Source organism: Sorghum bicolor, chromosome 3 (assembly GCF_000003195.3).
Source record: "Sorghum bicolor cultivar BTx623 chromosome 3, Sorghum_bicolor_NCBIv3, whole genome shotgun sequence".
NCBI lineage: Eukaryota > Viridiplantae > Streptophyta > Magnoliopsida > Poales > Poaceae > Sorghum > Sorghum bicolor.
Window position 1 is genome coordinate 1,447,129 of NC_012872.2, and position 23,394 is coordinate 1,470,522.

Here is a 23,394-nt window from a genome sequence, read left to right on the forward strand (position 1 = left end):
GCGAAATTGTACAAATCTCAAAATACTCTTAGACCTCTGGATCGTCAAGCATGTAAATTCGTCACCGCGAAAGGCACAGGACAACCTTATATATAGGATTGGAGTAACATTTGCATCATTGGTCCAAGCTAGCTAGGTCTCTTTTGTTCCATCTTTTCGATTAGCGCACACACAATTGCCATCTGTTTTCCTAAAAAAAAAAATTGCCATTTGCCAAGCAAACTGGTAGTGGTAGCGAGTAGTGTTCATTCACTAGCTAGATCTATCGCCCATGTCGGGCTCGAGCGACAACGCCGTCCCGATCACGGAGGAGGAGATGATGGCGGCGATGATGCAGGAGGCGCTGGCATGGGGCACGCCCCCGCGTCTATACCTATCCTATGGTATGGTAGCGATGAAAGGGATGCCGCCTGTGCTGACAGACGCTGTGGAGGCTGCGCCGTCGTTCACGCTGCTTACGCCTCCCGTGGGCTTAGACTTCTTCGCCGTGCTTGACGGCCGTGGCCTCGGCGCGGCCGCTGCCGCTGCCAGCGGCGAGGAGGAGTCCGAGCGCCTAGTCGCGCTGCTGCGCGACGCTCTCGCTACGCAGGTCTACTTGAAGCTGATGTGCAGCGACAGCCCGCGGTTGTTCCTTGACGGGATGTCGTACAACGGGTGGTGGGCGACGACGCTGAGGGAGGCGTTCCGAGTCTTCCACGAAGCCTGCAGCCAGGGTGAGCACGGCGTGGACGCGCCCGCCGCCACGGCCATCGTCGCGCTTGTACACGAGAAGTATCTCGTCATCGGCAACCACGGCGCCTCCAAGGCCGTGCTATCCCGGGACGGCGAGCTCGTGGAGCTCAGTTCCGATTCCCAGTCCCTACACATGGTAAGTGAAACTTAACTCTTCTTCTTGCATTTGCTCCATTAAAAGGTTAATTCCTGGACTAGTTGTACTCGCAAGCTTGCTTTTGTTCTATTTTCCTGTTGAATTTTGAAATAGATTTTGTGATTCAAGTCCAAGCAGGCCACCGATGCGTCGGTGAGCTCAGCGCCGGCGCCGGCATCGGCAGCCGCAGGCGTCGTCGTCGACGTGGTGGTGGTGGAACGGGAGGCGCGCGACGAGTTTCTGATCCTGGGGAGCGCCGCGCTCTGGGACAAGGTGGCGCCGGCTGCGGCGTGCGCGCACGTCCGGCAGAGATTGGGGAGGACCTCGCGGATCATCATGCCGTGGGAGACGCACATCACCGACACGGACGACATGCCGATGCTGCTCGCAAAAGAGCTCGCCAAGAAGGCGGTGCACGCCGGCAGCCGGGACAACATCAGCGTCGGCATCGTCATCTTCAGGGACTTCTGGGCTATCCGGCACACGCAGGCTGCCACTGCCAGCAAGGCAGCAAGTGCGTTAGCACTCTGAACCCTCAAGCCTCCTTGAATCATGAAGGACCAAGTGTCATTCAGGATCCTGTAGCCCAAACGGCAACTGAAGAAGCAGCAGGGGTCCACTCGTCAGACTTGCACAAGTGGCCAGTACGCGGGGCCCGAGTGGCAGATAGCCGTAGTACTTTAAGAGAGATGAGAGAAGAGTGGACAACATGAAAGAACACTAGAACAGGAGAAGTCTAGGCCTAATACAATCTTTCCTCCTCTGATCCCCAAATTCTGTTTGTCTCCTTCCTTCCTTCCTGTTCTTCTCCAATTCCTCGCACTGCATTGCTAGTTCATGCATTTGGTTGGTGTGAAATTAAATTTTGTAGGAGCTTGGAACCATGTTGCTCATGGATTTGTGTTTTTCCTCAGTAAGTTAGAATGTAAACAAATGATGAGCAGTCGTCCTGAACAGCAGTATAATACCAAAGAGGCCATATCGTCTCATTCTCGTACCTCCCGCTCAGTAATGTAGTATAAATTCAGATTTGTAAAACGATTAGCGACAAATGATTCTAAATCAAAATAAATTTGCATAGACAAAAAAAAATCAAATGGGCAGTCTGAAAATTTTCAGTGTTCTAGCAAGAAACACTGAGATATTAGAGAAATTTATACCATGATTTTACGATTGAGTTGATGAAGCCGCTACATCTCCTTGCTATTAATCACGTGAAAACGACTGTAACATAGAATTAGCATTTGTAGGATGTTAAGATGGAGGAGGTTAATACAGGACCCGTTGTGCTTTACTAAGCACGTGACCTAGTGCTCTTCCTTACCGTGCCGTCTTTGGCCCCCCCCCCCACAACAACCTTCCTTGCCCACCGCCCTGGCCAGTGGCGCACCCAACAATGCTGCCCCCCTCACCCACCGCCCACCCTCCACTAATCTCTATCGAAGGAGGAAGAACAGTTGGTCGCCCCAGCCTCAAGCTCTTCCCTACTGGTTTCTTCCACCGCTCGTTCATTAGCGCCCCACAGCCTTGCTCGCCGCCCCTCATACCATCACCGGTCCATCTGCCGCCTGAGGACCCATCACCTTCTAAGGCCACTGGCAATGGAGGTCCCCTGAGAACCCCAAATCCCTAACCCAGAACCCTAACCCCCACCACAATTGTGAGCCAGTCCATCCACCCCTCCCTCCCTCTCTAATTTTGGTGGCGTTGCTCGATCGTGCGTTGCAAGCACGTGACTGGTCACCAAATAGAGTTTGCATATTGAGATCCAAGTCTGCAATCCAAAAAAACTGCATATTGAGATCCAAGTCTGTAATACAAAAAAACCCCAATTAAGTAGAAACAATGATTAAAAGATAAGAACTGACATAATTTGTGAAGAATTTCAAGCCCTGTCGGAGGTCACAGAAATCATTTTGGTTGTGCAATAGCATGGAAGGGCACATATAGTTGAATGATGGCAAGATGAGGGTGTGTTTTGTGGCTGCGGCGAAATACCAAGTGGGTGATGTTTGAGGTTTAGGGTTAATAACGAGAACCACATAGAAGAATATATATAGGGCACTGGAATCATTCTAAGCCATTGGATGCAATCTAACGGTAGGTCCGGTCGTGTTAGGTGAAAAGTTGGTTTGTAGGTGTGGGCCCTATTTTCTCAAAGATAACTCAATTGGGCCCATATATAATTAACATCAGCTGCACCAACTTCTAAATAAACTATGTGTATACCGCCTTTTATAAGGAAAAAGAATCACTGCCTTTAATAAAAGACGATGCAAACCAACTATATGAGATGACAAGATGGGTTGCATTCTGGCAATGAGTGATTGTCAAGTGAGGTGAGTCCTCTCAGTTGAGTTGATCTTGCTTATGGGCTATGGTTAACCAAAGGTGTGGTGCGGAATGTGTTGGGGAAGACTTGATAGTCGATGGTAAGGGAGAAGGTCAAGCATAAGTTTGTGTTGATGTATCACGAGTGGTGAGGGGCAGATGAGAAGACTCAGAGCTGAGGCCAAGGATGAGAGGATTATGCATGATCCATACCAGGCTCAAAGGCAACAAAGAGGGAACATAGAAGGTGATGAAGATGCTGCTAAACAAAGTCATGAATCAAAACCAAGTCAAGGTGCGGAGCAAGAGGACTGATAGTTGTGCCATAGACAAAATCTGGTTGTCTCTCAGAGTGGTGGAGCAGGGGGGCATTTTGAGTTACTATAATGGGCCTTAGCGAGTGCTATTGGGCCACATTTTTATTTTGGTTGTGCTACCAAGACAAAGGCCATGCAACACCTATTTTCTCCAAAACACCACCAACAACCATTAAATAGATGCAACAATTGAACAATGATGTCGCTCGCGAGGAGCACACCGGGGGGGGGGGGTAGCGCAACGTTGTTAAATATGAGAATCACGAAGTCATCACAAACACCATGTTGTCGAGGGGGGCATCTCCTACCACTGAAAGTATGACGTCATTAAATCTTAAAATAAATCCAGGAAAATGCGAACACTCATGCCAAGTCGAGGACTTGAACCGGGTCATGCCAAGTCGAGGACTTTAACCCGGGTGGGCAGGTTCCACCACAAAGAACCTAACCAACTGATGTATGATCAGTTTACATATCCATGTCTGTCTTGTTTGTTGTATGTCGTTCGTGCATTTGGTTGGTGTGAAATTAAACTTGGTAGGAGCTTGGAACCTCGTTCTCATGGACTTGGAGTTTTCGGTAAAATAGATGTTTGAACTTTACTTACTATGCGGCGAATTAAAAAGCACACACGATCATACACAGTTCAGAACCACAGGAACGAAAACTCGTTTACAAAATCCAGATAGCAGATCACATCATCATCAAACTGAATGAATAGGTTTGGTTAAAGAAAAAAGACCTGAAGGAATAAAACAGCAAGAGATGCAAGATACTAGATGGGCGTAGCGTTTCTTCATTTTATTTTTTTGGATTGGAAGATGAAGCAACTCGATCAACTTGAACAGCTTGGTTCTTCAGCTTGTATTCTATGTGATGTGCCCGGTTAGTGTGATGGTTCCTCTGTAACTCTGCCAGGAGAACACGCAACGACGACGTCAAATGCATAGCGAAATGAAGCCGATCGACAAGGAAACAAAGGCGATATATATATATATATGGCCTAGCGTACGTACTGGTTGCAGTCCATGTTGGGGGAGATGGTGAAGCTGATGGAGAGGCCGCAGGCGGCGGGAAGCCCAGCGGCGCGCGCGAAGTCGACGGCCGGGAACCCGGCGGCGGCGGCCTTGACGCAGCTGCAGGCGGCGACGCGGTCGGCGCGGGTGGCGGCGAGCTGGTTGAGCACGCCCAGGCTGTTGCAGCAGATGCCGTAGGGTGTCATCCCGGGCGCGCCCGTCATGTAGGGCATGCACGGCGTCATCAGCTGCGCCACCTGCGCGCACTGCAGCGTCGCCGCGGACGCACACGGCGGGGCGGAAAAGGCCGCCGCCGCCAGCGCCGCCGCCACGAGCAGCACCGCGAGGGCGGCTGCCGACGATGGTCTGGCGTCGCTCATCATCGTCTCGGATTAATTGTTGGAGGATCGGGAGACGGACGACGTGCACGCCGGGGCCAGCCGGCCGGGGAGCGTAGTACGTCGTAACGTCGTGTAGCTTCGACGCCGACCGGCCCGGCTAACGAGCTACCTAGCTGCTTGTCGCGTGGGTGATGGGAGATATATATGTATACTATACGTACGGTGTGTACGTGACAAGTGGCATGCATGTGCCGAGTTGTTTCGCCATGTCGTCGGTGTGAGGTTTTGCCCGGTGGTTGTCACTGGGCAGGGCAGTTAGGGATGGCAGAACGCGTGAGTGAGAACCGAGAGACGTGCCGTATATGAGTTCATAGGTTGGCCTGGTGCAGTACAGGGTGAAAGCACAAGCACCTCTTGCCCTGCAAAAACTGAGCCGGCCCGTTCGAATTATCAGGTTAGCTTCAGCCCATAATTAATTTGTCACTGGGAGCCATTTAGGGCCCGCGGCTTGGTAAGGCCAAGTCAAGAAAAATTAAAAGAGAGGGCCATGTATTTTATGCGCTCTCTCTCTCTCACACACACACATTAGTTTCACTTTGATACTATATGTTCTTTTTTTTTGAACCGATGATACTATGTTCTTTATAAATTTGATCAAACCTATACCTTCTTTTTTTTGCGAACGAAACCGTTCAATAAAAAAGCCATACCAAATGAGCGCATACGAGAACAACTTCTAAAGGCAAAACCAAGACAAAAAAAAGTCAAAGCTATTTTTTGGGCACAAGCTAAAGTCGTAAAAAAAATGTGTCTTCTTCTGGCTTCATCATTTTTGAGAAGCCTAAGCCCTACCAAAGAGGCCATTAAAGTAGTTTGGCTTAGAGCTAAAATTTACAAGTTGGCCAAATTCGGTCAAACCAGAGCCCCACTACATGTCATTGTCGACCAAAACATCGAGACCCTCCAACCACCTCCATCGCGTGAAGTCTCTTCTCCAATGGATCTCATCACCGCCGTCGTTGGATATCCAACCCACTACCACGCTAGATCTCCACACCTGCAGCTGCTACAGGTGTCCATGATGGCATTGCCATACGTTGTGCAGTGCCAGAGTTAATTCATTGTACACGTGGTTTTCATGATTTTTTTTAATTCGGTAAGGTTAGGTCTTAGGATGGAGACCTGTCTATAAGAATTTCTAGGCTAGAACGCCAGCATCACAGTGTTTGAGGTCAACCTCAGGAATGGCATGTCATCCTTAAGACCCACGAAATTTTGACACTCTAGATGCCTCTGTAGATGGCTGTATTTTTTAATCTAGAAAAAGTAATAGAAGATTATGATAAACATTTGAGAAAAAAATTAAACATTACCTGATCTATCAAATATATATATATATATATATATATATATATATATATATATATATATATATATATATATATATATATATATATATATATATATATAAAACACTGTAGCTGGCTATAAAATAACTTATTTTGTAGTCACTTTGAGTTACGATAATTACTATAGAGCAGTCTAGCGGAGGAGGTCAGGCAATAGTGATAAGCTATATATATAAGTAAGGTGCGATGCATCCATTGTTGGGTCTGGGCGCCGAATGCCATGCATGGCCGTCCGGAGCATCGTGACTGATCGAATGATTCCCGTCCGACACGATATATGCACTCGATCGAAACCGGCCGATCGGGTAGAGAGATCCGGAGGGTAAACAGCTCCAAACCCAGCCCCCATACCACGTCGCGACGGACCGTTAGTAACCTCGCAGAAGGACACGTACGTGTCTGGGCCGGGTACCCACCTCCCGATCGGTATTGTATTAGGAACCCGATCGATCGGGAATAAACGAACCGCGCATGTACGTGCCTTCGGCGAAGCCGAATCCACCCTCATCCCATACACAGTGCCGACGAGACTCCGAGCGATCCGGCCGGGTGAGGGGTGGGATTCGATTCGATCGATCGGGGGAGGAGCACGCCCACGTACGCCATCATGCCACGGCACGTAGGATTGATTCAGAGCAGCCAAACGAATCGGCAGCTGCGCGCGGCCCCGGCCGATCAGCCCCCACACGCGGCAGGCGAAGGCAAGCAGGCAACCAACCACACTGCTAGCTGCCGCTCGCGCGGTCGACGACGACGCCACCTGCACCGCACCACCGGAATAATAAATCCATTGGTGGTCGGCCCCGGAGAAAACCCCCGATATCACGCGCCGGGGCTGCGCGGGCGAGGGCGACCCCGGCAGGCACATGCACATGCGCTCGCCGAATCGGTTTTGGCTGTAGCGTAGCGACCCCCGGGCCGCGGCCCCAGCAGAGGCTTTATTTGCCCACCCCGCGAGACGCACACATGCATGACCCACCCAACCACCGTCGGCTTTCCCGGCCGGGTGCCTGCAGTCCTCGTCGTCTTCGATCGGTTTCTGTCCGTCCATCGTCTCGGTTCAGTTGCCCTGCGCCCTGCTTGTCGCTTCTACTACTACAGTTTACTATATACCACACAACTACTGGCCGGGTCAACTCCATTGAAATTGATCCGGCCATCATCGACCTGCTGCTTGCTAGCTAGTAGAGGTTTAGTTGAGAACTCATCAAAAACAAAGAGAGTATGTAGAATGTGTGTATCGACACTTGGCGGGTAGTGAATCGTCGTTATATATATGCATGTTATCTTAATTAGGTCTTCCTAATAATTTCTTTTACAAGGCGGAGGAAATACATACAGGTTTGTTTTTTTTCCTCCCTATCCCTGTATGGTGAGGTGGAGACGTGAATCCCGTTGATTTAGGGCGTGTGTTCTGGTTGATGCCTACATCGTGTGTCTTATTTTGCAACATGAAGCCCAAGTTTTATTTTTTTTTAGGTACAGCTAATTATATGATCTATTATTACTCCTCCAGCTATATAGTTAAATTTCCAGGAATTAATACTTGGCAGCACTCGGCGGAAACGAATTGAACTCTCGCCGGAGCTAGCGAAGCGTATACCTCAACTAGCTAGTTAGTTTCCTTAAGGTAAACCTACTCATTTAGATTTTAAGCCCTCAACTTAATGACCATAGTGCTAGTATTTCTTTCAATGGTACGCAAAGAGCGAGCCCAATGACTTTATCAATCTCAAGATTTGTCAACTTTTCAAAGATAAAATTAGACAGGCGGGATAATAGTATACATCCATGTTTGTGAGCATCGATCTATGCATGCATGCTACTATATGTTTTAGAAGGAGAAAATGTACTCGCCGTCGTCCTCTTCTTTAACAAATCCAAGCGTTCAACACTTCAACCTATTTCCCTTGTCTGTTTTAAAATAGGAGTAAGGTTGGACTTGGACTAACAGCTAGGGTGAACGAGTTCAATCCCGTTCATTTAGGCTGTGTTTTGGTTCATGCCCATTAGAATACAGTATGCTAACTTTATTTGATACAGATTTTTGCCAAAAGAAAACATGTTATTCATGCATTTTCAGCAACCTAGCTACAATATCCCGGCCTATCGTGAAAAAAAAAACTAGATATATTCTCATAGTACAGCTAGCTGGATCCAACGTTTTAAATTTGTCAAAAAATGCAACGATATAATCCGCGAAAAAAGGCAACGTGAAAAATATCTTGCAATAAAGAAGAGCCCCGAGATGAGACCACCGTCCACCGCAACTCAACCACAACACTAGCGCATGTAAAGCCCTTTGTTAATTTACTGCAATTTGCAAGGGTTTGTCTATGCTTCCCAAGTCCTAATCCACTAGCTAGCCCTCATATATTGTTTATCAGCTAGCAGCAATCATATAGTATTGCAGAAGAAGAGAACAACTGCACATGGGCGCCCGTCTATCATGCGGATGCACCCAATCAGTGTTGCCCGATCCGGAGCTAGTAGCTGCGATCGATTCAATCAGGACAAAACACATTGCATTGCGTCGTTGTTACTCAAATCGGGCTTTGTTTCTGTATCGAGTATTCAAATCAGGCTCGGCCAACAAACTCTGAATTGAAACGGCTCCTTCTTTTCGTTATTTATCCCTTCGTTCTTCCACTTGTTTTTGCGAAGTATATGACGCGCAGAGACGCACTGATTCATTTGCAGCTTCAGAGATATCTATGGAAAGGTGATGTGTAGTAGTACTCCAGCATCGTCTAAAGGAGTCATGATTCATGAATTATATAAACGTACATGTATATATACATCACCCCTTAGAAAACCTGAAAGTACTATACGTATGAAAACAGCCAATTCAGTACTTACGTTTGATGCAGTTGGATTTGCTACATTCGTACATAGCAAACATTTCATGAGAAAGAGCTGAACTTTTGCATTCCATTTCTTTCATTGCTAGTTGTGGTGTGACACTACAAAGGCGCCTCTGATCGAGACGATTACTGTAACAGAGAGAACACACACAAAAGCTTTTTTAAAAAAAGGAAGCTAGCTGTACACCGGCACGGCGATCGAGGATCTACGCCGGCGGCGCCGGCCGCGTGCATGGGAGGGGGAGCGTACGATACGCCGTCGTCGCCTCGCCTCTCAACCCAAGTCTCTTCTAGCTCCTTCTCTTGCTCTCCAGTCTCCTGCTATCAGCACCGGAGATCAAGGCCGCTTCTGAGCTTTCATGAACGCATGGAGCAGAGCACGACTGCCTAGGAAAGCATGCATAGAGCTACGTATATGTTAACAAACGAGCTCATCGATCGGCCGGTCTTCCCTACGACGACTCCTCCGGGATGCTGGCCAGCGCCGGGCGCCATGCGGCATTGGCGGCGGCGCGGCGGGCCTCCATCTTCCTCATCTCGGCCACGATCTGCGCGGCGGTGTGCTTCTGGCCGCCGACGGTCAGGGACAGCAGCCGCGCGGCCTCCTCCTTGGTCAGGACCACCTTCACTCGCACGACGCCCTTATTCCCTTTCTTGACCTGCAGGTCACCTCTCCGGCCGTGGAGCCTGGACCTCAGCACGGCACCCTTGGGATTGTTGGTGCGGCTGGCGGCCTTGCTTCTCGCCTCATCAAGCACTTCTCCTCCTTTCCCGTCCTCCGCCGCCGCTGACGACGACGATTTGCTGCTATCTATCTTGGCCGCCGCCTTGCCGGGACCGGCGGGCCTCTTCTTCATCTTGTGGATGGCCTTCATGAGGAGCTTGAGTGAGATGAGCCTCCGCTTGGGGTTCATGCTGGCCGGCAGAGCACCTGTTGTGCCTGCTTGTTGGACCAGGCATGGCAGCATGTTGCCCATTTTTAGCTTTGTGCTCGGCTTGTGCTCCTATGGCTGCTTCAGGCTCGCCGAGAGTATGGCTGAGCTAGCTGGTGGCTTGGGGAAAGAAAGGGAGAGGACTGGACGCCTGGACGATGGCTAATGCCCCCGGCGATGGCAGGAATGGTGCTTATATAACCCCAGTTGCAAGGCTTAATAAAGCCTTAAACTATGAGAGGATTAGGTTGCCGGCACTGCCCAATGGAGTGATTACATCGCAAGAGTTTAAGGTCAAATGTGCCTGGACAGTTAGCGATTGTCCATGCATGCCAAGGCAGAGGCACGATGAGAAAACAAGTCGGCCAATGGTGTGATATTTTTGCCACTGTGTGGCTGCATATGCCGGCACTGCTGCATCAGTAGTGCTGGCTGCTGGGGTCGGCTGGAGATTTCTGAGCAGGAACACGCACGTACGCGTGGCGTGGATCATGGATGACTACGCTACATTCCGACAGGAAAAGTGGGAGAAAAGCAGGTTGCAGCATGCATGAGCTGCAAAGGCAACTCAATCGTACCACTAGTTTGTGGCCGGAGCCCGGAGTAGAATATATTTTCCTACTCAGTCGTACCTTGATCTTTTGTTTCGGTTCATTTCAGAGAAGTACTACTCCAATATTATCAGTACAAGGAGTAGGCCATCCATTGCATTTTGCATGGTTATAAGCCATGTATGTACTCCAAAGGCAAGGAGCCTTTTGTGTTGGAGTTGGGTACCTTGGATTAGGCTGCTTGCAAAGAGCAATACAAGTTGATAACAACTGCTCTGCTTAGCCTGCCAATTAATATAAAAGACCACGTGTGTGTGTGGCAGGTACTATTGCTACTTGGCCCAACTCATGTATTTAGAAGTACATATAGTAAACCACGTGATTAGTAACTGGCCATTTACATACATTTCTTCATATCTGGTGAGTCTCCACAGACTTACACTACAGAAAACAAACAATTTTAGAAAACAATTTTATTAACAGAGACGACGGCATCTCCAGAAATCGCATATGGGTCCAATGACAAACCCATTCGTGCAGAATCGTGCTCGTATAACATACTCCCTCTGTCCCATAAATATTGTCGTTTGGGAGCAAAGCACTTGTACCAAGGAAGGTGATAAAGTACCTGCATACCCCTATTATAGCTGGTAAAAAGCCTATTATAGCTGGTAAAAAGTATTACTAGTAGTACAAGCAATCTAGGACCTGTAACACAGCTCAGCGACGTTTTTTCTGGAACAACATTTGAATCCTTGAACGACTCTTTTAAAGGGACGGAGGGAGTATAACCTTTAAGCAAAAAAAGCAGATTCCAGTACTTATACAATACTAATAAGGACCGCAGTGCACGCGAAGTTCACAAAATCGTACGGCATTACATTAAGCCGGAAATCTGCTCAACTTTCTCTCTACAGTATAGACAGGAATGCAGCAATAATAAGCCAATAACAGAGCGCCTGGCCTACTCTAGCATAAATCACAGCAGCCAAGGCAGCTTTAATACATTCAGGGTGGAGGGTACAATCAGAAGAGCACCTGGGAGATCCTGACGGACACGATCTGTCCGTCCCTGCCCGTGTCCCGCATCGCCTCGAACGTCGATAGCAGGCCTGTCAGCCGGAAGCACAACACACATCACGTCAGAGTTCAGAACTGGCACTGTGCTGGGACCAGGAATGGTTACTAGCTGCTGCAGCTCATTGCTCATGTTCCATGAGCGTACAAAACATACCTCCGTTGCTCTGGAGGTTGGTGTGGATGGCGGCGGCGGTTGCGGAAGCACAGTGCCTGGTCATCGGGTCATCGCGCTTCCCGGCCCAGGCCCTGTTGAGAACAGCTGAAGAACAAGGCAACACCAACGCCAACCATGTCATTCACGATTCAACAATACAGTGACTGGGCAGAGAACAGCACTTGGAATGATGAGATGGTTGCCGGACGTACGTACTTGCAGTGGATGGAGAAGCGAACTGCTTCGCGTTCACGACGGCACAGAAGGCGGCGGCGACCTCCTCGTCCTGGAAGTTCTCGCCGAGGTTCTCGTACTCCAAGGTCTCGTCCCAGTACGCCTTCTCCAGGAACAGCTCAGAGTGACGTGCTTCCAGGATCTGCTTGTTCCCTGTGAACCACCAATTCCACCCCACCAAAATTCAGTGACAAGAAGTCAAAAACAGATCAACAGATATGTATTGGCAGTCTCACCTCGGCAGCTGTTGCGGTTGCACAAGGGGCATCGCATCACATGCATGTCTGCAGCATTCAACAGGAGCAGAGAACAATGGTCAATGGTGAGGGATAATCAGACAGTTCAAGACAGACCAGCTGAAGACGGTCAGACGGCAAAAGGCTCAAAGATGGCCATGGGATATGGCCACGTACCGGTGATCCAGATCCCGGGGCGGACGTTGAGGAGCTTGCAGGCGCCCAGTATCGCGATGGTGAGCCGTGCGTCCTCGGGATCCGACGGCAGCCACTTCGGCAGCGGCAGCCTCCCGATCAGCACCATGTCCGGCGAGTCCTGCACGAATGACCCGATCCGCCACGAACCTGCATCTCACCGACGTCAATATACACATAGACTGACGATTGTATCACAACGCAATTGTGGAAGGCAATGGCGAAATTGGCAAATAAATCCTGCAAACTCGCTGCGCTTACTTCGGTGCTCGCCGTTCTGGCAGAACGAGAAGGCGTGGGAGCCATCTGTGAGGAGGAGGGGCACACGTGTCAGTAAGCGGGACCTGCTGTCAGTGAGAGAACCGAAGCGGGTTACTGGTGGGGGGATGGATTTGGTGCTCTGCTTACCGAAGGCGGCGAAGTAGAGGCAGCGCCAGGAGCGGAAGAGCGGGCGATGAGCGCGCGGGTTGGTGTCGAAGAGGTTGAGGTCGCGGAAGAAGGCGTAGCGCCAGATGGAGTCGTCGGCGAGGAGGCGGCGGAACCAGCGGCAGGTGGAGGAGAGGCGGAGCAGGTCGAAGCCGCAGAGGTGCTTGGCCACCTCCGTCCACATGTCCGGCTCGTACCTGCATTCACAAATGCTTGCTCAGGATTTCAACCAAATCAGTGGCAAAATTGGACCGAGATTTGTAATGCTGGTGTGAGCAGTTAATGCTGTGGGAAAATTAGCAGAAGGAGCAGACAATTCACTAGCACTCTGGCAGAACCTCAAAAAGTTACTCAACTGAATTTTCTAATTCGAAATGCGTTTCATCACTACCGCTAGAGATTTCAGGTTTCAATCAGCTCTCTAAAGCATGGAAACCACGAGCAATTTGAACTAAACTGCAGATGCTCGCAGGCATTGGTGGATAAGCTCATAAGAACTCTGCTCTGACGCTTTTGAATTCAAACAAATGGGGAGTGCTACAACAATTCATCCAATCGAACAGCCAAACTTCCATTTCACGATTCAAACAGAGATGCATGTTTCGATCGAATTCGATCTCTAACAATGCAATCCAGATACACAACGAAATGCAACGAAACGAAATCATCTCTAAGCTTCCATTTACTGACAGATCCTCAAAACGTAAGATAATGAGCTTTAAATCACAAATCCATACAAGGGAACAGCGAATTCTTACAATTGAACGCAGAGCACAGTTATTCAACTAAATTTTCTGATTCGAAATGCGTATCATCACCACCGCTAGAGATATCAGGTTTCAACTCTCAAAAGCATGGAAACCGCAGGCAATTCGAGCTAAACTGAAGCTGTTCGCAGGCATTGGCGGATAAGCACTTTGTTCTGACGCTTTTGAATTCAAACAAATCGGAAGTGCTACAACAATTCATCCAATCGAACAGCCAAACTTCTATTTCATGATTCAAACAGAGATGCGGGCTTCGATCGGATTCGAACTCTAACAATGCAAGCCAGGTTCAGTAAAAAAAACAATGCAAGCTAGATAAACAACGAATCATCTCTAAGCTTCAATCTACTTACACATACGGGACCTGCTAATCTCTGAATTGCGATCGCTTTCAAAACCAAGCATGATTCACAGCAGGAGGATTAAAGTCCCTCGAAACGCAAATGCAATCACGAATTCGGAAACACTATACTTCAAATTCGAGAAATTCAAGTCAGTATGTGCCAATTCCCTACGCTAAGCACACAGCCACACACATCATAACCAGGGGATCGAACAGAGCACTGAGAGTCAGAACTGAAATCAATTCCGATCGCACGCAGTACCAGGAAAGTTAAACCCAGTTCAGCACCGAACACACACAGCGTACCACTGGAATGGATGGCGCGGGCGGAAGAGGACGCGCGTCGACGTGCGCAGCGGCGGCTGCCGGCTGCACGTCGCCGGATGGAGCCCCGCGACGGGGCACCCGATGCCCACCGCAGCGCACCTGGCCCCCTTCCTCGGCGGCTGCCGCTTCGGAGCACCCGCGGCCTCGACCAGCTTCTGCGCCGCTGCCTGCTTCCGCGCCCGCTTCCTCGGCGGCAGGGGAGGCGGGGACGTGACGAAGTCCGGGTCGACGCGCCGCGGCCTCGGGCGCTTCCTCAGCTCCATCATCTCCGCCTCGTCCTCTCGAGCTGGTTGCGGTGGCCGGAGCAGGGAGATGGCTTTGCCCATGCAGCGGTGGGAGGGCGAGGGGCAAAGTCCTGCGTGCTGGCGAGGACTGCGTGCATATATAAGCGCCGGGGAACGACAGGGATTTCAAATTTTGAAATGGCTGCCACTGGAAGCCTTGCGGCAGGGTAAGGGAAGGGTATCGTGATTACACTGACTTGTGGGTCCACCAAGTCAGTATAGTACTGAACACGAATACACGATTGGTATTATTCATTTTTGCTTTCTGATTGAAAAAGCATGATGAAGTCCTTTTTTAAAAAAAAAAAAAGAGTAAGGCATAATGAGGTCTTAATTAGTAAAAGGAATTTGCATGTTTTCTTTTGACATGAGATTACCTGTAGGTTACAAATCTCAAGGATTTTTTTGTTTTCATCATCAGTATGTAACGATCGAGTAATAAGTAGACACAACCTAGTTACCTAGGTGGTCAAAATGTATGTTCCAGTAACAACTCAGAAGCAGAAGTTAACAAAGGCCATAATTCTGATTTACAGTTGCAGTGAAAATTTTGCATATAAGTGCATCATGGCATACATTTATACAAAAATACATGGCTTGTTTTATTTTATCAATCAAGACTAACCCACCCAGTGACCAAGACACCCAGTGGAGTTGGGTAAAGTAGCAGGCGCCCACAGCTACCCTGATCTGAAGAAAAATAATAATTTCACAGATTTCGGTTGTTGTTCTGAAGAAATTTTACAAAGTTTCTGTGCACGATTTTAATATTCGCTCCAAACAGCAGAGATTTGTTCAAATCCAGAGCTAATTCAATCGATGACATCGTCACACACAGTTTTTTTTTTTCTTTCCAACAGAATTAAAACTTCCTGTAAAAAAATTACAAAGTTTTGTCTACAAAAAAAGACTGATGAAATCAAAATTGATGTGCATCCGTACGTGCCATGCATGGATCTACTCCATGTGGATGTGGCCTGCTGCTGTCTTCTCCTCGGTCCTCTTGCAATCGAAGTAGTATGCCGTGACGGTGGCCCTGTACAGCACCTCGACGGCGCCGACCAGCATGTAGACAAGGACGGCGCCAAGCCAGAAAGGCGCCGCTGCGTCTGCTATGCTATCCGGCACCCGCGCCACGGCGACCTCGTACATCTTCCAGACCGCCTTGTTTAGCGCCCACGACAGCAGCACGTGCAGCGTGGCCTGCGCCGCCTTCTTGGCGCCTCGCGTGAGCCGGCGCGCGCGCCGCAACGCGCCCCCGGCACGCAGGCCAGGCTCCGCCACCGACACGACCACGGCCACCTGGCGCGTGGCGTAGTCGTAGATGGAGACGACAAGGGTCGCTGTGAAGTGGAGATGCAATGCCAAGAAGACGAGTGCGAATGCGGCCGGCCGGGGTTCGGCCCGCGTAGGCATCGACCGCAGCTAACACGCCTAGCGTCACCAGCGTCACCAGCATCCACGCGACGAAGGAGGCCAACCCCGCCACCTGCACGAACACGAACGTCTGCACGTACCCGCTGAGGTTGCGCCTCACCTCCCCTAGCAAGGAGGCCAACGTTAGCGTCGTCGTGCGGCCAGGGACGCCGTCGATGGAGGCAGCCGAGCACGAGGCCACGGCGGCGCAGACCGTACGTGGCTAACTGGATCGCCAGGCCGAGGACCATGATCGCCACTTTCACGACGAGGTAGGCGGCGCCGCCCAGGGTGCGCCCTAGATACCAGTAGGCGAGAAACCTCACGGCGAGCCAGGCCAGCCATCGCGCGGCGTGTAGCGCGGCGAGCCGCAGGAAGAGGCCGCGGTTGCGCGTGGTGACCAGGACGCCGTCCTTGAGGAACGCGAAGAAGCCCCTTCCACTTCCTGCGGCGCGAGGTGGCGACGGCCGTGGTTGGGCTTGGGCGACGGCGGCCGTCATTGCCGTGTCGTCGTCCATCAAGAATCGATTACCACTTCCCTTCCACCAGATGCAATCGCAATGCGTGCGGCGACCTGACGACGACACAGGGTTCCTATATATATATGAGTCCCAATAGGTCGTGTGCACATCTCGTCATGGATCGAGACTGTGCTGCCTCCCGCGACGCTGCTATGCCGAACGACCTACTCGGACACCGCCACCTCGGGCTCCGCCGCTCCCTTTTCCGTTTTCTACCGTTTATAGTTCGGTAGATCAAGTGCTATTAATTCCTGCTCCTAGATTATAGTGTCTCGTGCTTCCCTTTTTTGTGTTTTTTTTGTATTTTCTTTTTTTATACATAATTCTATCAATAAATAAATATTTCTATCACTAATAAGATGTTGAATAGGCAAAATTTCAACCAATTTTTTGGTTTGGTATTTTTTTTTGGTTTGGCCTCCCTTGCTAATTATACCATGTTTAGCTTATGTACTCATCAGACTCTACCTGAGAAAAAAAAAATAGGACTCCTCTCTCCGTGTCACGTAAGGTAAAGTATCAAATCGCTATGTAGTTTCTAGGCCGGACATACATGGAACCAAATCTAGATTTTAGATCCATTCAAAACAGTTTTTGCCTCTTTAGTATTAGGTATAGATATAAACGTCAAAAGTTACTATCAATTTTCCCTACAAAAGATTTTTTTTCACTAAATTGTTGATGTAGTATTGATTACAAAAAGTTGTTTTCATTGAAATCTAACTCGATCACTAGTCCATGAACTAAATCAGTTTGTTGTGGTTTGTTGTTTAATCTAGTCTAAAAAAATGTATTTCTAGAATCATCGATGAAGACTGCCATGTAAAAATTCAAGAGAGATTTCTCGTCATAATCATTATCGCACAAACCAATTCTTATCACGTCGGCAAAATAACTCCTTGAGAACTATAATTAAACATTTTATGGGTCCTAAAAAAGTTAGAAAGCTCGATATTTAATTTAAATCTATTTTTTGTCTTGGAACAAGACACCAAAAGAATCTCAAGGTTATATTTTAATTTGATACAAATTTAATAAGATATTCTCATATTAATGAAAACACTAAGTTATATTATGGATATCATAGTCACTGTAAAATAAATTATAAATTTCAAGTTTTATAGAAAGATTATATTATGAATAGAAATTATATCATTACGATCCCTTTCCATTAAGGTTTAAAAGCTTTTTTTCCTTTTGTTGCAACGCACGGACATGTTTTGCTAGTAGAAGAAAAAAAATCCCAAAACACTCAACTTTTAAAATCGGTTTATAAACCCCTCGTTTTTTTTCCGATCACACAAGGGTAATAAATTTTTATCCACATCAACGGCAACACACATGGCTTGCAGTTTAGATGAATGTATTTAGTAATCTTAGGTGGTTAGAAGAGTAGTACATCGCACGTTTGAATCATCCCTAGTGTATTTAAAACTATAGTTATCACAATCTGCGGAGCCAGCTAGTAGGCCCATGCCAGCGGCACTACTTGTTCGGTGGGAACAACTCTGCTTGTTCGGTGGGAACAACTCACGCAGCACCTGTATATTACTGGGGTTATGTTAATGGCGATGACATTTTGCTGGTTAGGGCACTCACAATACAGACTTTATTATAGAGTCTAAAGTTATTTATTACCTCGAACAATATGGACTTAGAGTCTAAATAAGACTTGAATTTTTTTTTCTAACTCTTTCTTCAATAAATATGTTGCCACATCAGCAAAATACCAAAAATAATATGTAATTAACTATTTTGAACTTTGTGATATAGTCTTGTATTCTGAGTTTCCTCACCTCGCTTGGACATCGGAATATGTGATATGCTTTGCACCACTATCCGTCTCCTCTTGGAAAGTGCAGGCAATGTACATCCGGCGTGGGTTGTATCAACTTTGGGCAACTCTAGGAGCGGCGACTACCTTACCCCTCAACTTTTAAAACACTTGTTTTGCATCAAGCACTTTTGATGGTGGCCTTGGCAAATTCACAGAAACTGATTTAGCTCCAAAAAATATGAAACTAGTTTTATTTTTTTCTAAAATTATTCTCTAGACAAGACCAGAAATCTCTGTTTTAAGCATGCAGTAAAAGCTTTACAAAATACTGCATTGTGGCATTCATTTTTACACAAAATAAGTACCATGCTAGCTCGTAGTTTACGAAACAATGTTAAACCCAAAGGAAATGGGCAAAGGACCAAGCACCCATTCTATTCCCTGATTTCACAGACCCCGAAGAGTGCTATGTTACCCGCAGCAGCTCAAAGTTCAGTGTCACATAACTTCACCATCAGGTCAGAAACCATCCTTCGCGCGAATGGAATGTAGCTCAAACTGTACCTGGGGCGCAGAAAATGGAGAATACACAAGCACAATAAGTTGGTTTGTTCGGAAAATTTTTCTCTTGCTGTACAATAGGCCATTCAGTTGAAAAGAAAAGAGGAGATCAAGATGCAAACAAACAGCAAAATAATTGCTAAGATCAAGATTTATAGTGTCACAGTATCACCACCTGGGAAAAAATGGTCTATTTGCTTAAATTTGGTCAAATCCAACTGAAGCACATTAGAGATGTTAATTTCCAACCTATGTTATTCAATGATTCCACATGTATATAGTATTAAAAAATGAGTAGATAAACCAGTCAAAACTACAGAGCTGCTATTACTACGTAGTAAGAAAATCATTCAAACTAAATTTCCCAATGAAGTTTTCCAAGACATGTGATCGCTAAGAACCACAAATGGCCATTGTGCAAAAATGAAATTGTATGACAGCATAGAAGATGATACCAGTTCTATTTAACCACAATAGAAGTACATATCTGTTATACCAGTTCTATTTGAGCATAGAAGCAAAATCAAAGAAGTGAAGATTTGGGGTTTGGCTGAGGCAAAAGAACTGGCAGCTTTGTTGCAGGGGGCATAAGACACCTTATCTTGTGTATAGTTTTTTGCACAGTTGCTTTTCTGTTTTCATTCTTTTCTTTGGTGCCCCTGTAGCCTGTAGGCAGCCTCCTTAGGTTGCCTACGTGTAAACTTCTGCTTCATAAATATATAAATGGTGCACTGTGCACATTATGTGCCCATTCTTCAAAAAAGACAAGGTATGACCAGTCACAAGCCACAATCTATAATTCTATAAAATCCAGCTTAACAGTTTTGGTAAGCTGGCAGCCATGCTGTTTATGAACAGACAGTGGCCAACCTAACATATACTCCAGAATTGGGAAGATAGTTCAGAAAACTTTGATTTTCATACTATGCTTAGTCATTAAATTTCTGGTATTAAAACTAGAAGCATCTTCTGCAAATTGCAATTGTCACTTACCACTTAAAAGTACCACATAAAATACTCTACAGATGTTTATGTTTATGTAAGTATACAAATTAGCCTTAACGTTTTTCCCTCTAAACATGTCAAACCCATTGAGTAACAGAGCACAAAAGAATGGTGCTACTGCTATCAGTACCCAGACCACTAATAGTACATAAGTTTGAGGTAGTCCGGTCAAGCCCACGACGACGCCTAACTTAAGGAAGCATACCAGCTGAAAGGCTTTTTCCATTTATGATTACGTATCCGTTCATTTATGTAAGCGACATCTGTGGGGCCCTGAGGGCAGAACCCAGTCTGTATTAAGTCTACCGCTGTAAGACTCTGGGAACTATTGCATTTCAGACAAATAGAACTCAGCAAGGGGAATCTTTCCTCTGTCATTCCGATCTCGCGTTCCCCTTGCATTCCTCACGTCGGTGGTGCTCACCGGTGGCAACGGGGTGTGAAAAGTCCTCTGAGTACTTTGGTTGTTTATTTGACATGGATTGAACATGCTAACTATATAAAATGATCGCGGAAGTCATGGATAATATAGACAAACACTAACAGCTGCAGTTGATTCATGGAAAACAGAAGAGGGCATAACAATTTTTTATTATCCTCATAAGAAAGATTAAAAAAATGGCAGCTTTTGTGAGGCATTCGGAAGGGTAACATTCGAAATGTTATTTTGTCATGGTCACTTTAAGGAAGGCATATTTGCATTCAACATCAATAGTAGAGTAGTGGTTTTATGACTTACAGGTCACTAGCATTATTTATAAGGATAGAAACCTTACCAAAATAGGGCACAGATCTCACATATGATTGCAATCAGCGTTAGCAGCTTGTCATGAATCTGCACAGTTAAACCAAATTCAGAAAGCATGTTATTTTGGAATTTTGATATTCCTATTCAACTTTTTTACTATGAGAATAAGGTTGTGAGAAGAAAATGGACATTTCAAATAGTACGAACCCAAAGAGCAAAGATTAGAGCCAAAACAACACATCCAACATAAATAGCTGTCGCATACAGACGAACTGGATCAAACATCATCCTTATCTGTTTTTGTGGCCCCATAACAAAGGCTGTGCTGCCAAACAAAGGTTGAAATCAGCATATGGCAAATATTCAAGAAAAATAACTAACACAAATAGAGAACAAGTGTATTGACCTCATATTTATTCTTTTCTCGAATACGCAGGAGAATTGTGTATCTTTATATTAAGAATTGATGTCATATTTATCGGCATGCACACTTAATGTACAGATAACTGGACAAATATTGATATGGAAGCAAAACCAAAGAAAGTTCCAAATGAAGAAACTGTCTTATTACCTCCCAACTGCCAATATGTTTCCAAACGTAAACATGACTGCAAACTTGATAGGTCTCACGAAGACAATAAAAGACTGCGCAAGAGAGTTAAACGTAAGCAGTGCACTACACATGATATCAGGAGCTTAAATTCATTACTGGAACCTAACAAATATGCGAAGATGATCTTGCCATGATATTTATCTTAAATAGTGTACAATAGGTCATGGTTTAAGGATTAGCACAAAGTCCTGAGTTTCTGGTGATATGATTCCTAAACAAATGTGGAGTTGGCTGCACGGCAACTAAGAGCTACAGTAGCACTAGTTTTCCAACACTCTTAGAACAAAAGCTAAACAATGTGCTTCTTTATACAGGCAACTCTGATGAAGAACAGACTAATGTGACCAACACCAAATTTCCTGTTCCCAAATTATCATCCCCACATAACCAATTCGGAAGTATTTAGTACTACATCAAACTTAATTCGCTGAGCCACAATGTCAATCAAATGTTTCGAAACAAATAAAACAAGATGGACAGCTGCAACTATAGTTCTCAAAGGCATGAAGTACAGGTGACTGGAATATATAGCATCTCTAAAAGGCTAATTCTCCACCTGCAGGAGAAGCTAGCAGCGGCTCAAACTCTCTAACAGCTATACGGGCGACGGATTGCAAGAGCGTACCAAGATCATGAGGGCGAGTCCGGCCACCAAGCATGCCGCGAAGGCGTAGATCCTCTGAACAACGCAAACGGAAGACCGGATCAGATCGATGCAAGCTAGAGTCATGAAATCCTTGGAGCATTCCGAGGTCTCAGAGAGGGGGATGCTGCTTGACCTGGAGAGGGGAGAGGGAGCAGAGGCCCTCGGTGTCAGCAAGGATGGAGTCCTCCGGCGGATCCTCGTCGTCGTCGCCGCCGACGAGGGAGCGGTGGAGGCGCGTCAGGGCGTCCATGGCTGGCGTGGTCGGGAACGAGGTGAGTAGGTGACGAGACGAGGGGAGTTGGAATGGGATGGGAGTGGGACAAGACCTCCTGGGCCGGACTCCACTACGTTTAGCACAGCCCATGACTGGATTTTGTCACAGAATCCGGCCCGATTTCCGTTTTTCTCCGTATTTTGCCTTCACATTCTGCGGATAATTTTATTACTTCACCATGGAGGGATGACAATTAACAGGTAGTAATTTTGCATTTGCAAATCCCAACTGCGATATGCAAAGCAAGGTTGGTCTGTTTGATCCAGGAGCTAGAGCTAGTATACGCTCAACTAGCCTAAAAGTAGTCAAACAAGAAGGTTAGAGCTAGTTTTTTTTTAACTAGCTCATCAAAAAAAACTATTCTCTCAAAGAGGTAATTATTTGGGCTAGTTCTGATGAGGACCACAATAATTTCTTTTTTTTTCCAACTCAGACCGCACGGAATCATCCTCATCACACATGGGGGTCGCGAACTCGCGACTTATCCTCTTCCTAGCGACTGTGGTGCCGCCGCCGCCACCGAGGTTAGTTGCTGGCCGCGTCCTCCTGCTCGCCTTCCCCGCGTGCCCTCCATGGCTGCTGCCCCCTGCTCGCCCTACCTGGCCGATCACGCCATGGTGGTCGGTGTCAATGTCAGCGGCGGCAGGCATCATCATCGTGACAACAGAGACCAACCGATCTATGCAAGTATTAATATTCGCCCATTCTATGCAGAAGAACTTCACAATGGACAGAGACGGCTCGGACGACTACTCATGCTTTGTTTCATGGAATGTAATTATTTTTTTGTTTAGCTTTATTGAGGACTTGTAAGTTCGTGTGAGACATTTCATTTGTATGAATAAATTAAAATTCATTATGGTTTAGATGCTTGATTTGTAAAAATAATTTATTTGTGTCATTTGTGAGTGGAAGGAGGCCATACGAGAGCCTGCCACATCAAATTCGGATAGAAAGATGGTTTAAATGAGTCAAATGATTAGATAACCACATTTCTTTTCATTCTAACCTCGGCTAGAGGTTGTTCAGGGCTAGTCCTACGCTATCTAACCTCCAAACAGGGCCATTGTGAATGTTCTCAGACAAACCAAAGTTTGTGTCCATGCCTTGCTAAGTAGAATAGGATTTTGACAACCTTGCTAGAAACACGTTCTACTG

General features: G+C 47.0%; 5 protein-coding genes across 5 annotated transcripts; 1 reads left to right on the forward strand and 4 right to left on the reverse strand.

Moving 5' to 3' along the window:
- LOC110434096 (probable protein phosphatase 2C 51) lies at window positions 52-1,761 on the forward strand. The gene is made up of 2 exons (XM_021457795.1): window positions 52-868; window positions 998-1,761. The coding sequence occupies exons 1-2, from the start codon at window positions 272-274 to the stop codon at window positions 1,397-1,399; spliced, it is 999 nt and encodes a 332-aa protein (XP_021313470.1). The 5' UTR covers window positions 52-271; the 3' UTR covers window positions 1,400-1,761.
- LOC8081390 (non-specific lipid-transfer protein 1) lies at window positions 4,090-5,029 on the reverse strand. The gene is made up of 2 exons (XM_002457072.2): window positions 4,533-5,029; window positions 4,090-4,427 (listed from the first exon to the last, which is right to left on the reverse strand). The coding sequence occupies exons 1-2, from the start codon at window positions 4,913-4,915 to the stop codon at window positions 4,403-4,405; spliced, it is 408 nt and encodes a 135-aa protein (XP_002457117.1). The 5' UTR covers window positions 4,916-5,029; the 3' UTR covers window positions 4,090-4,402.
- LOC8081391 lies at window positions 9,189-10,420 on the reverse strand. Its single transcript, XM_002457073.2, has one exon. The coding sequence runs from the start codon at window positions 10,121-10,123 to the stop codon at window positions 9,599-9,601; it is 525 nt and encodes a 174-aa protein (XP_002457118.1). The 5' UTR covers window positions 10,124-10,420; the 3' UTR covers window positions 9,189-9,598.
- On the reverse strand, window positions 11,247-14,717 carry LOC8081392 (probable F-box protein At5g36000). Its single transcript, XM_002457074.2, has 8 exons — window positions 14,371-14,717; window positions 12,937-13,151; window positions 12,790-12,834; window positions 12,511-12,678; window positions 12,334-12,381; window positions 12,080-12,250; window positions 11,864-11,968; window positions 11,247-11,741 (listed from the first exon to the last, which is right to left on the reverse strand). Exons 1-8 carry the CDS (start codon window positions 14,715-14,717, stop codon window positions 11,656-11,658), a joined length of 1,185 nt encoding a protein of 394 aa, XP_002457119.1. The 3' UTR covers window positions 11,247-11,655.
- LOC8081394 (vesicle transport protein SFT2B) lies at window positions 18,612-22,290 on the reverse strand. Its single transcript, XM_021457925.1, has 6 exons — window positions 22,096-22,290; window positions 21,942-21,995; window positions 21,275-21,348; window positions 20,911-21,023; window positions 20,732-20,790; window positions 18,612-18,953 (listed from the first exon to the last, which is right to left on the reverse strand). The coding sequence occupies exons 1-4, from the start codon at window positions 22,210-22,212 to the stop codon at window positions 20,981-20,983; spliced, it is 288 nt and encodes a 95-aa protein (XP_021313600.1). The 5' UTR covers window positions 22,213-22,290; the 3' UTR covers window positions 18,612-18,953; window positions 20,732-20,790; window positions 20,911-20,980.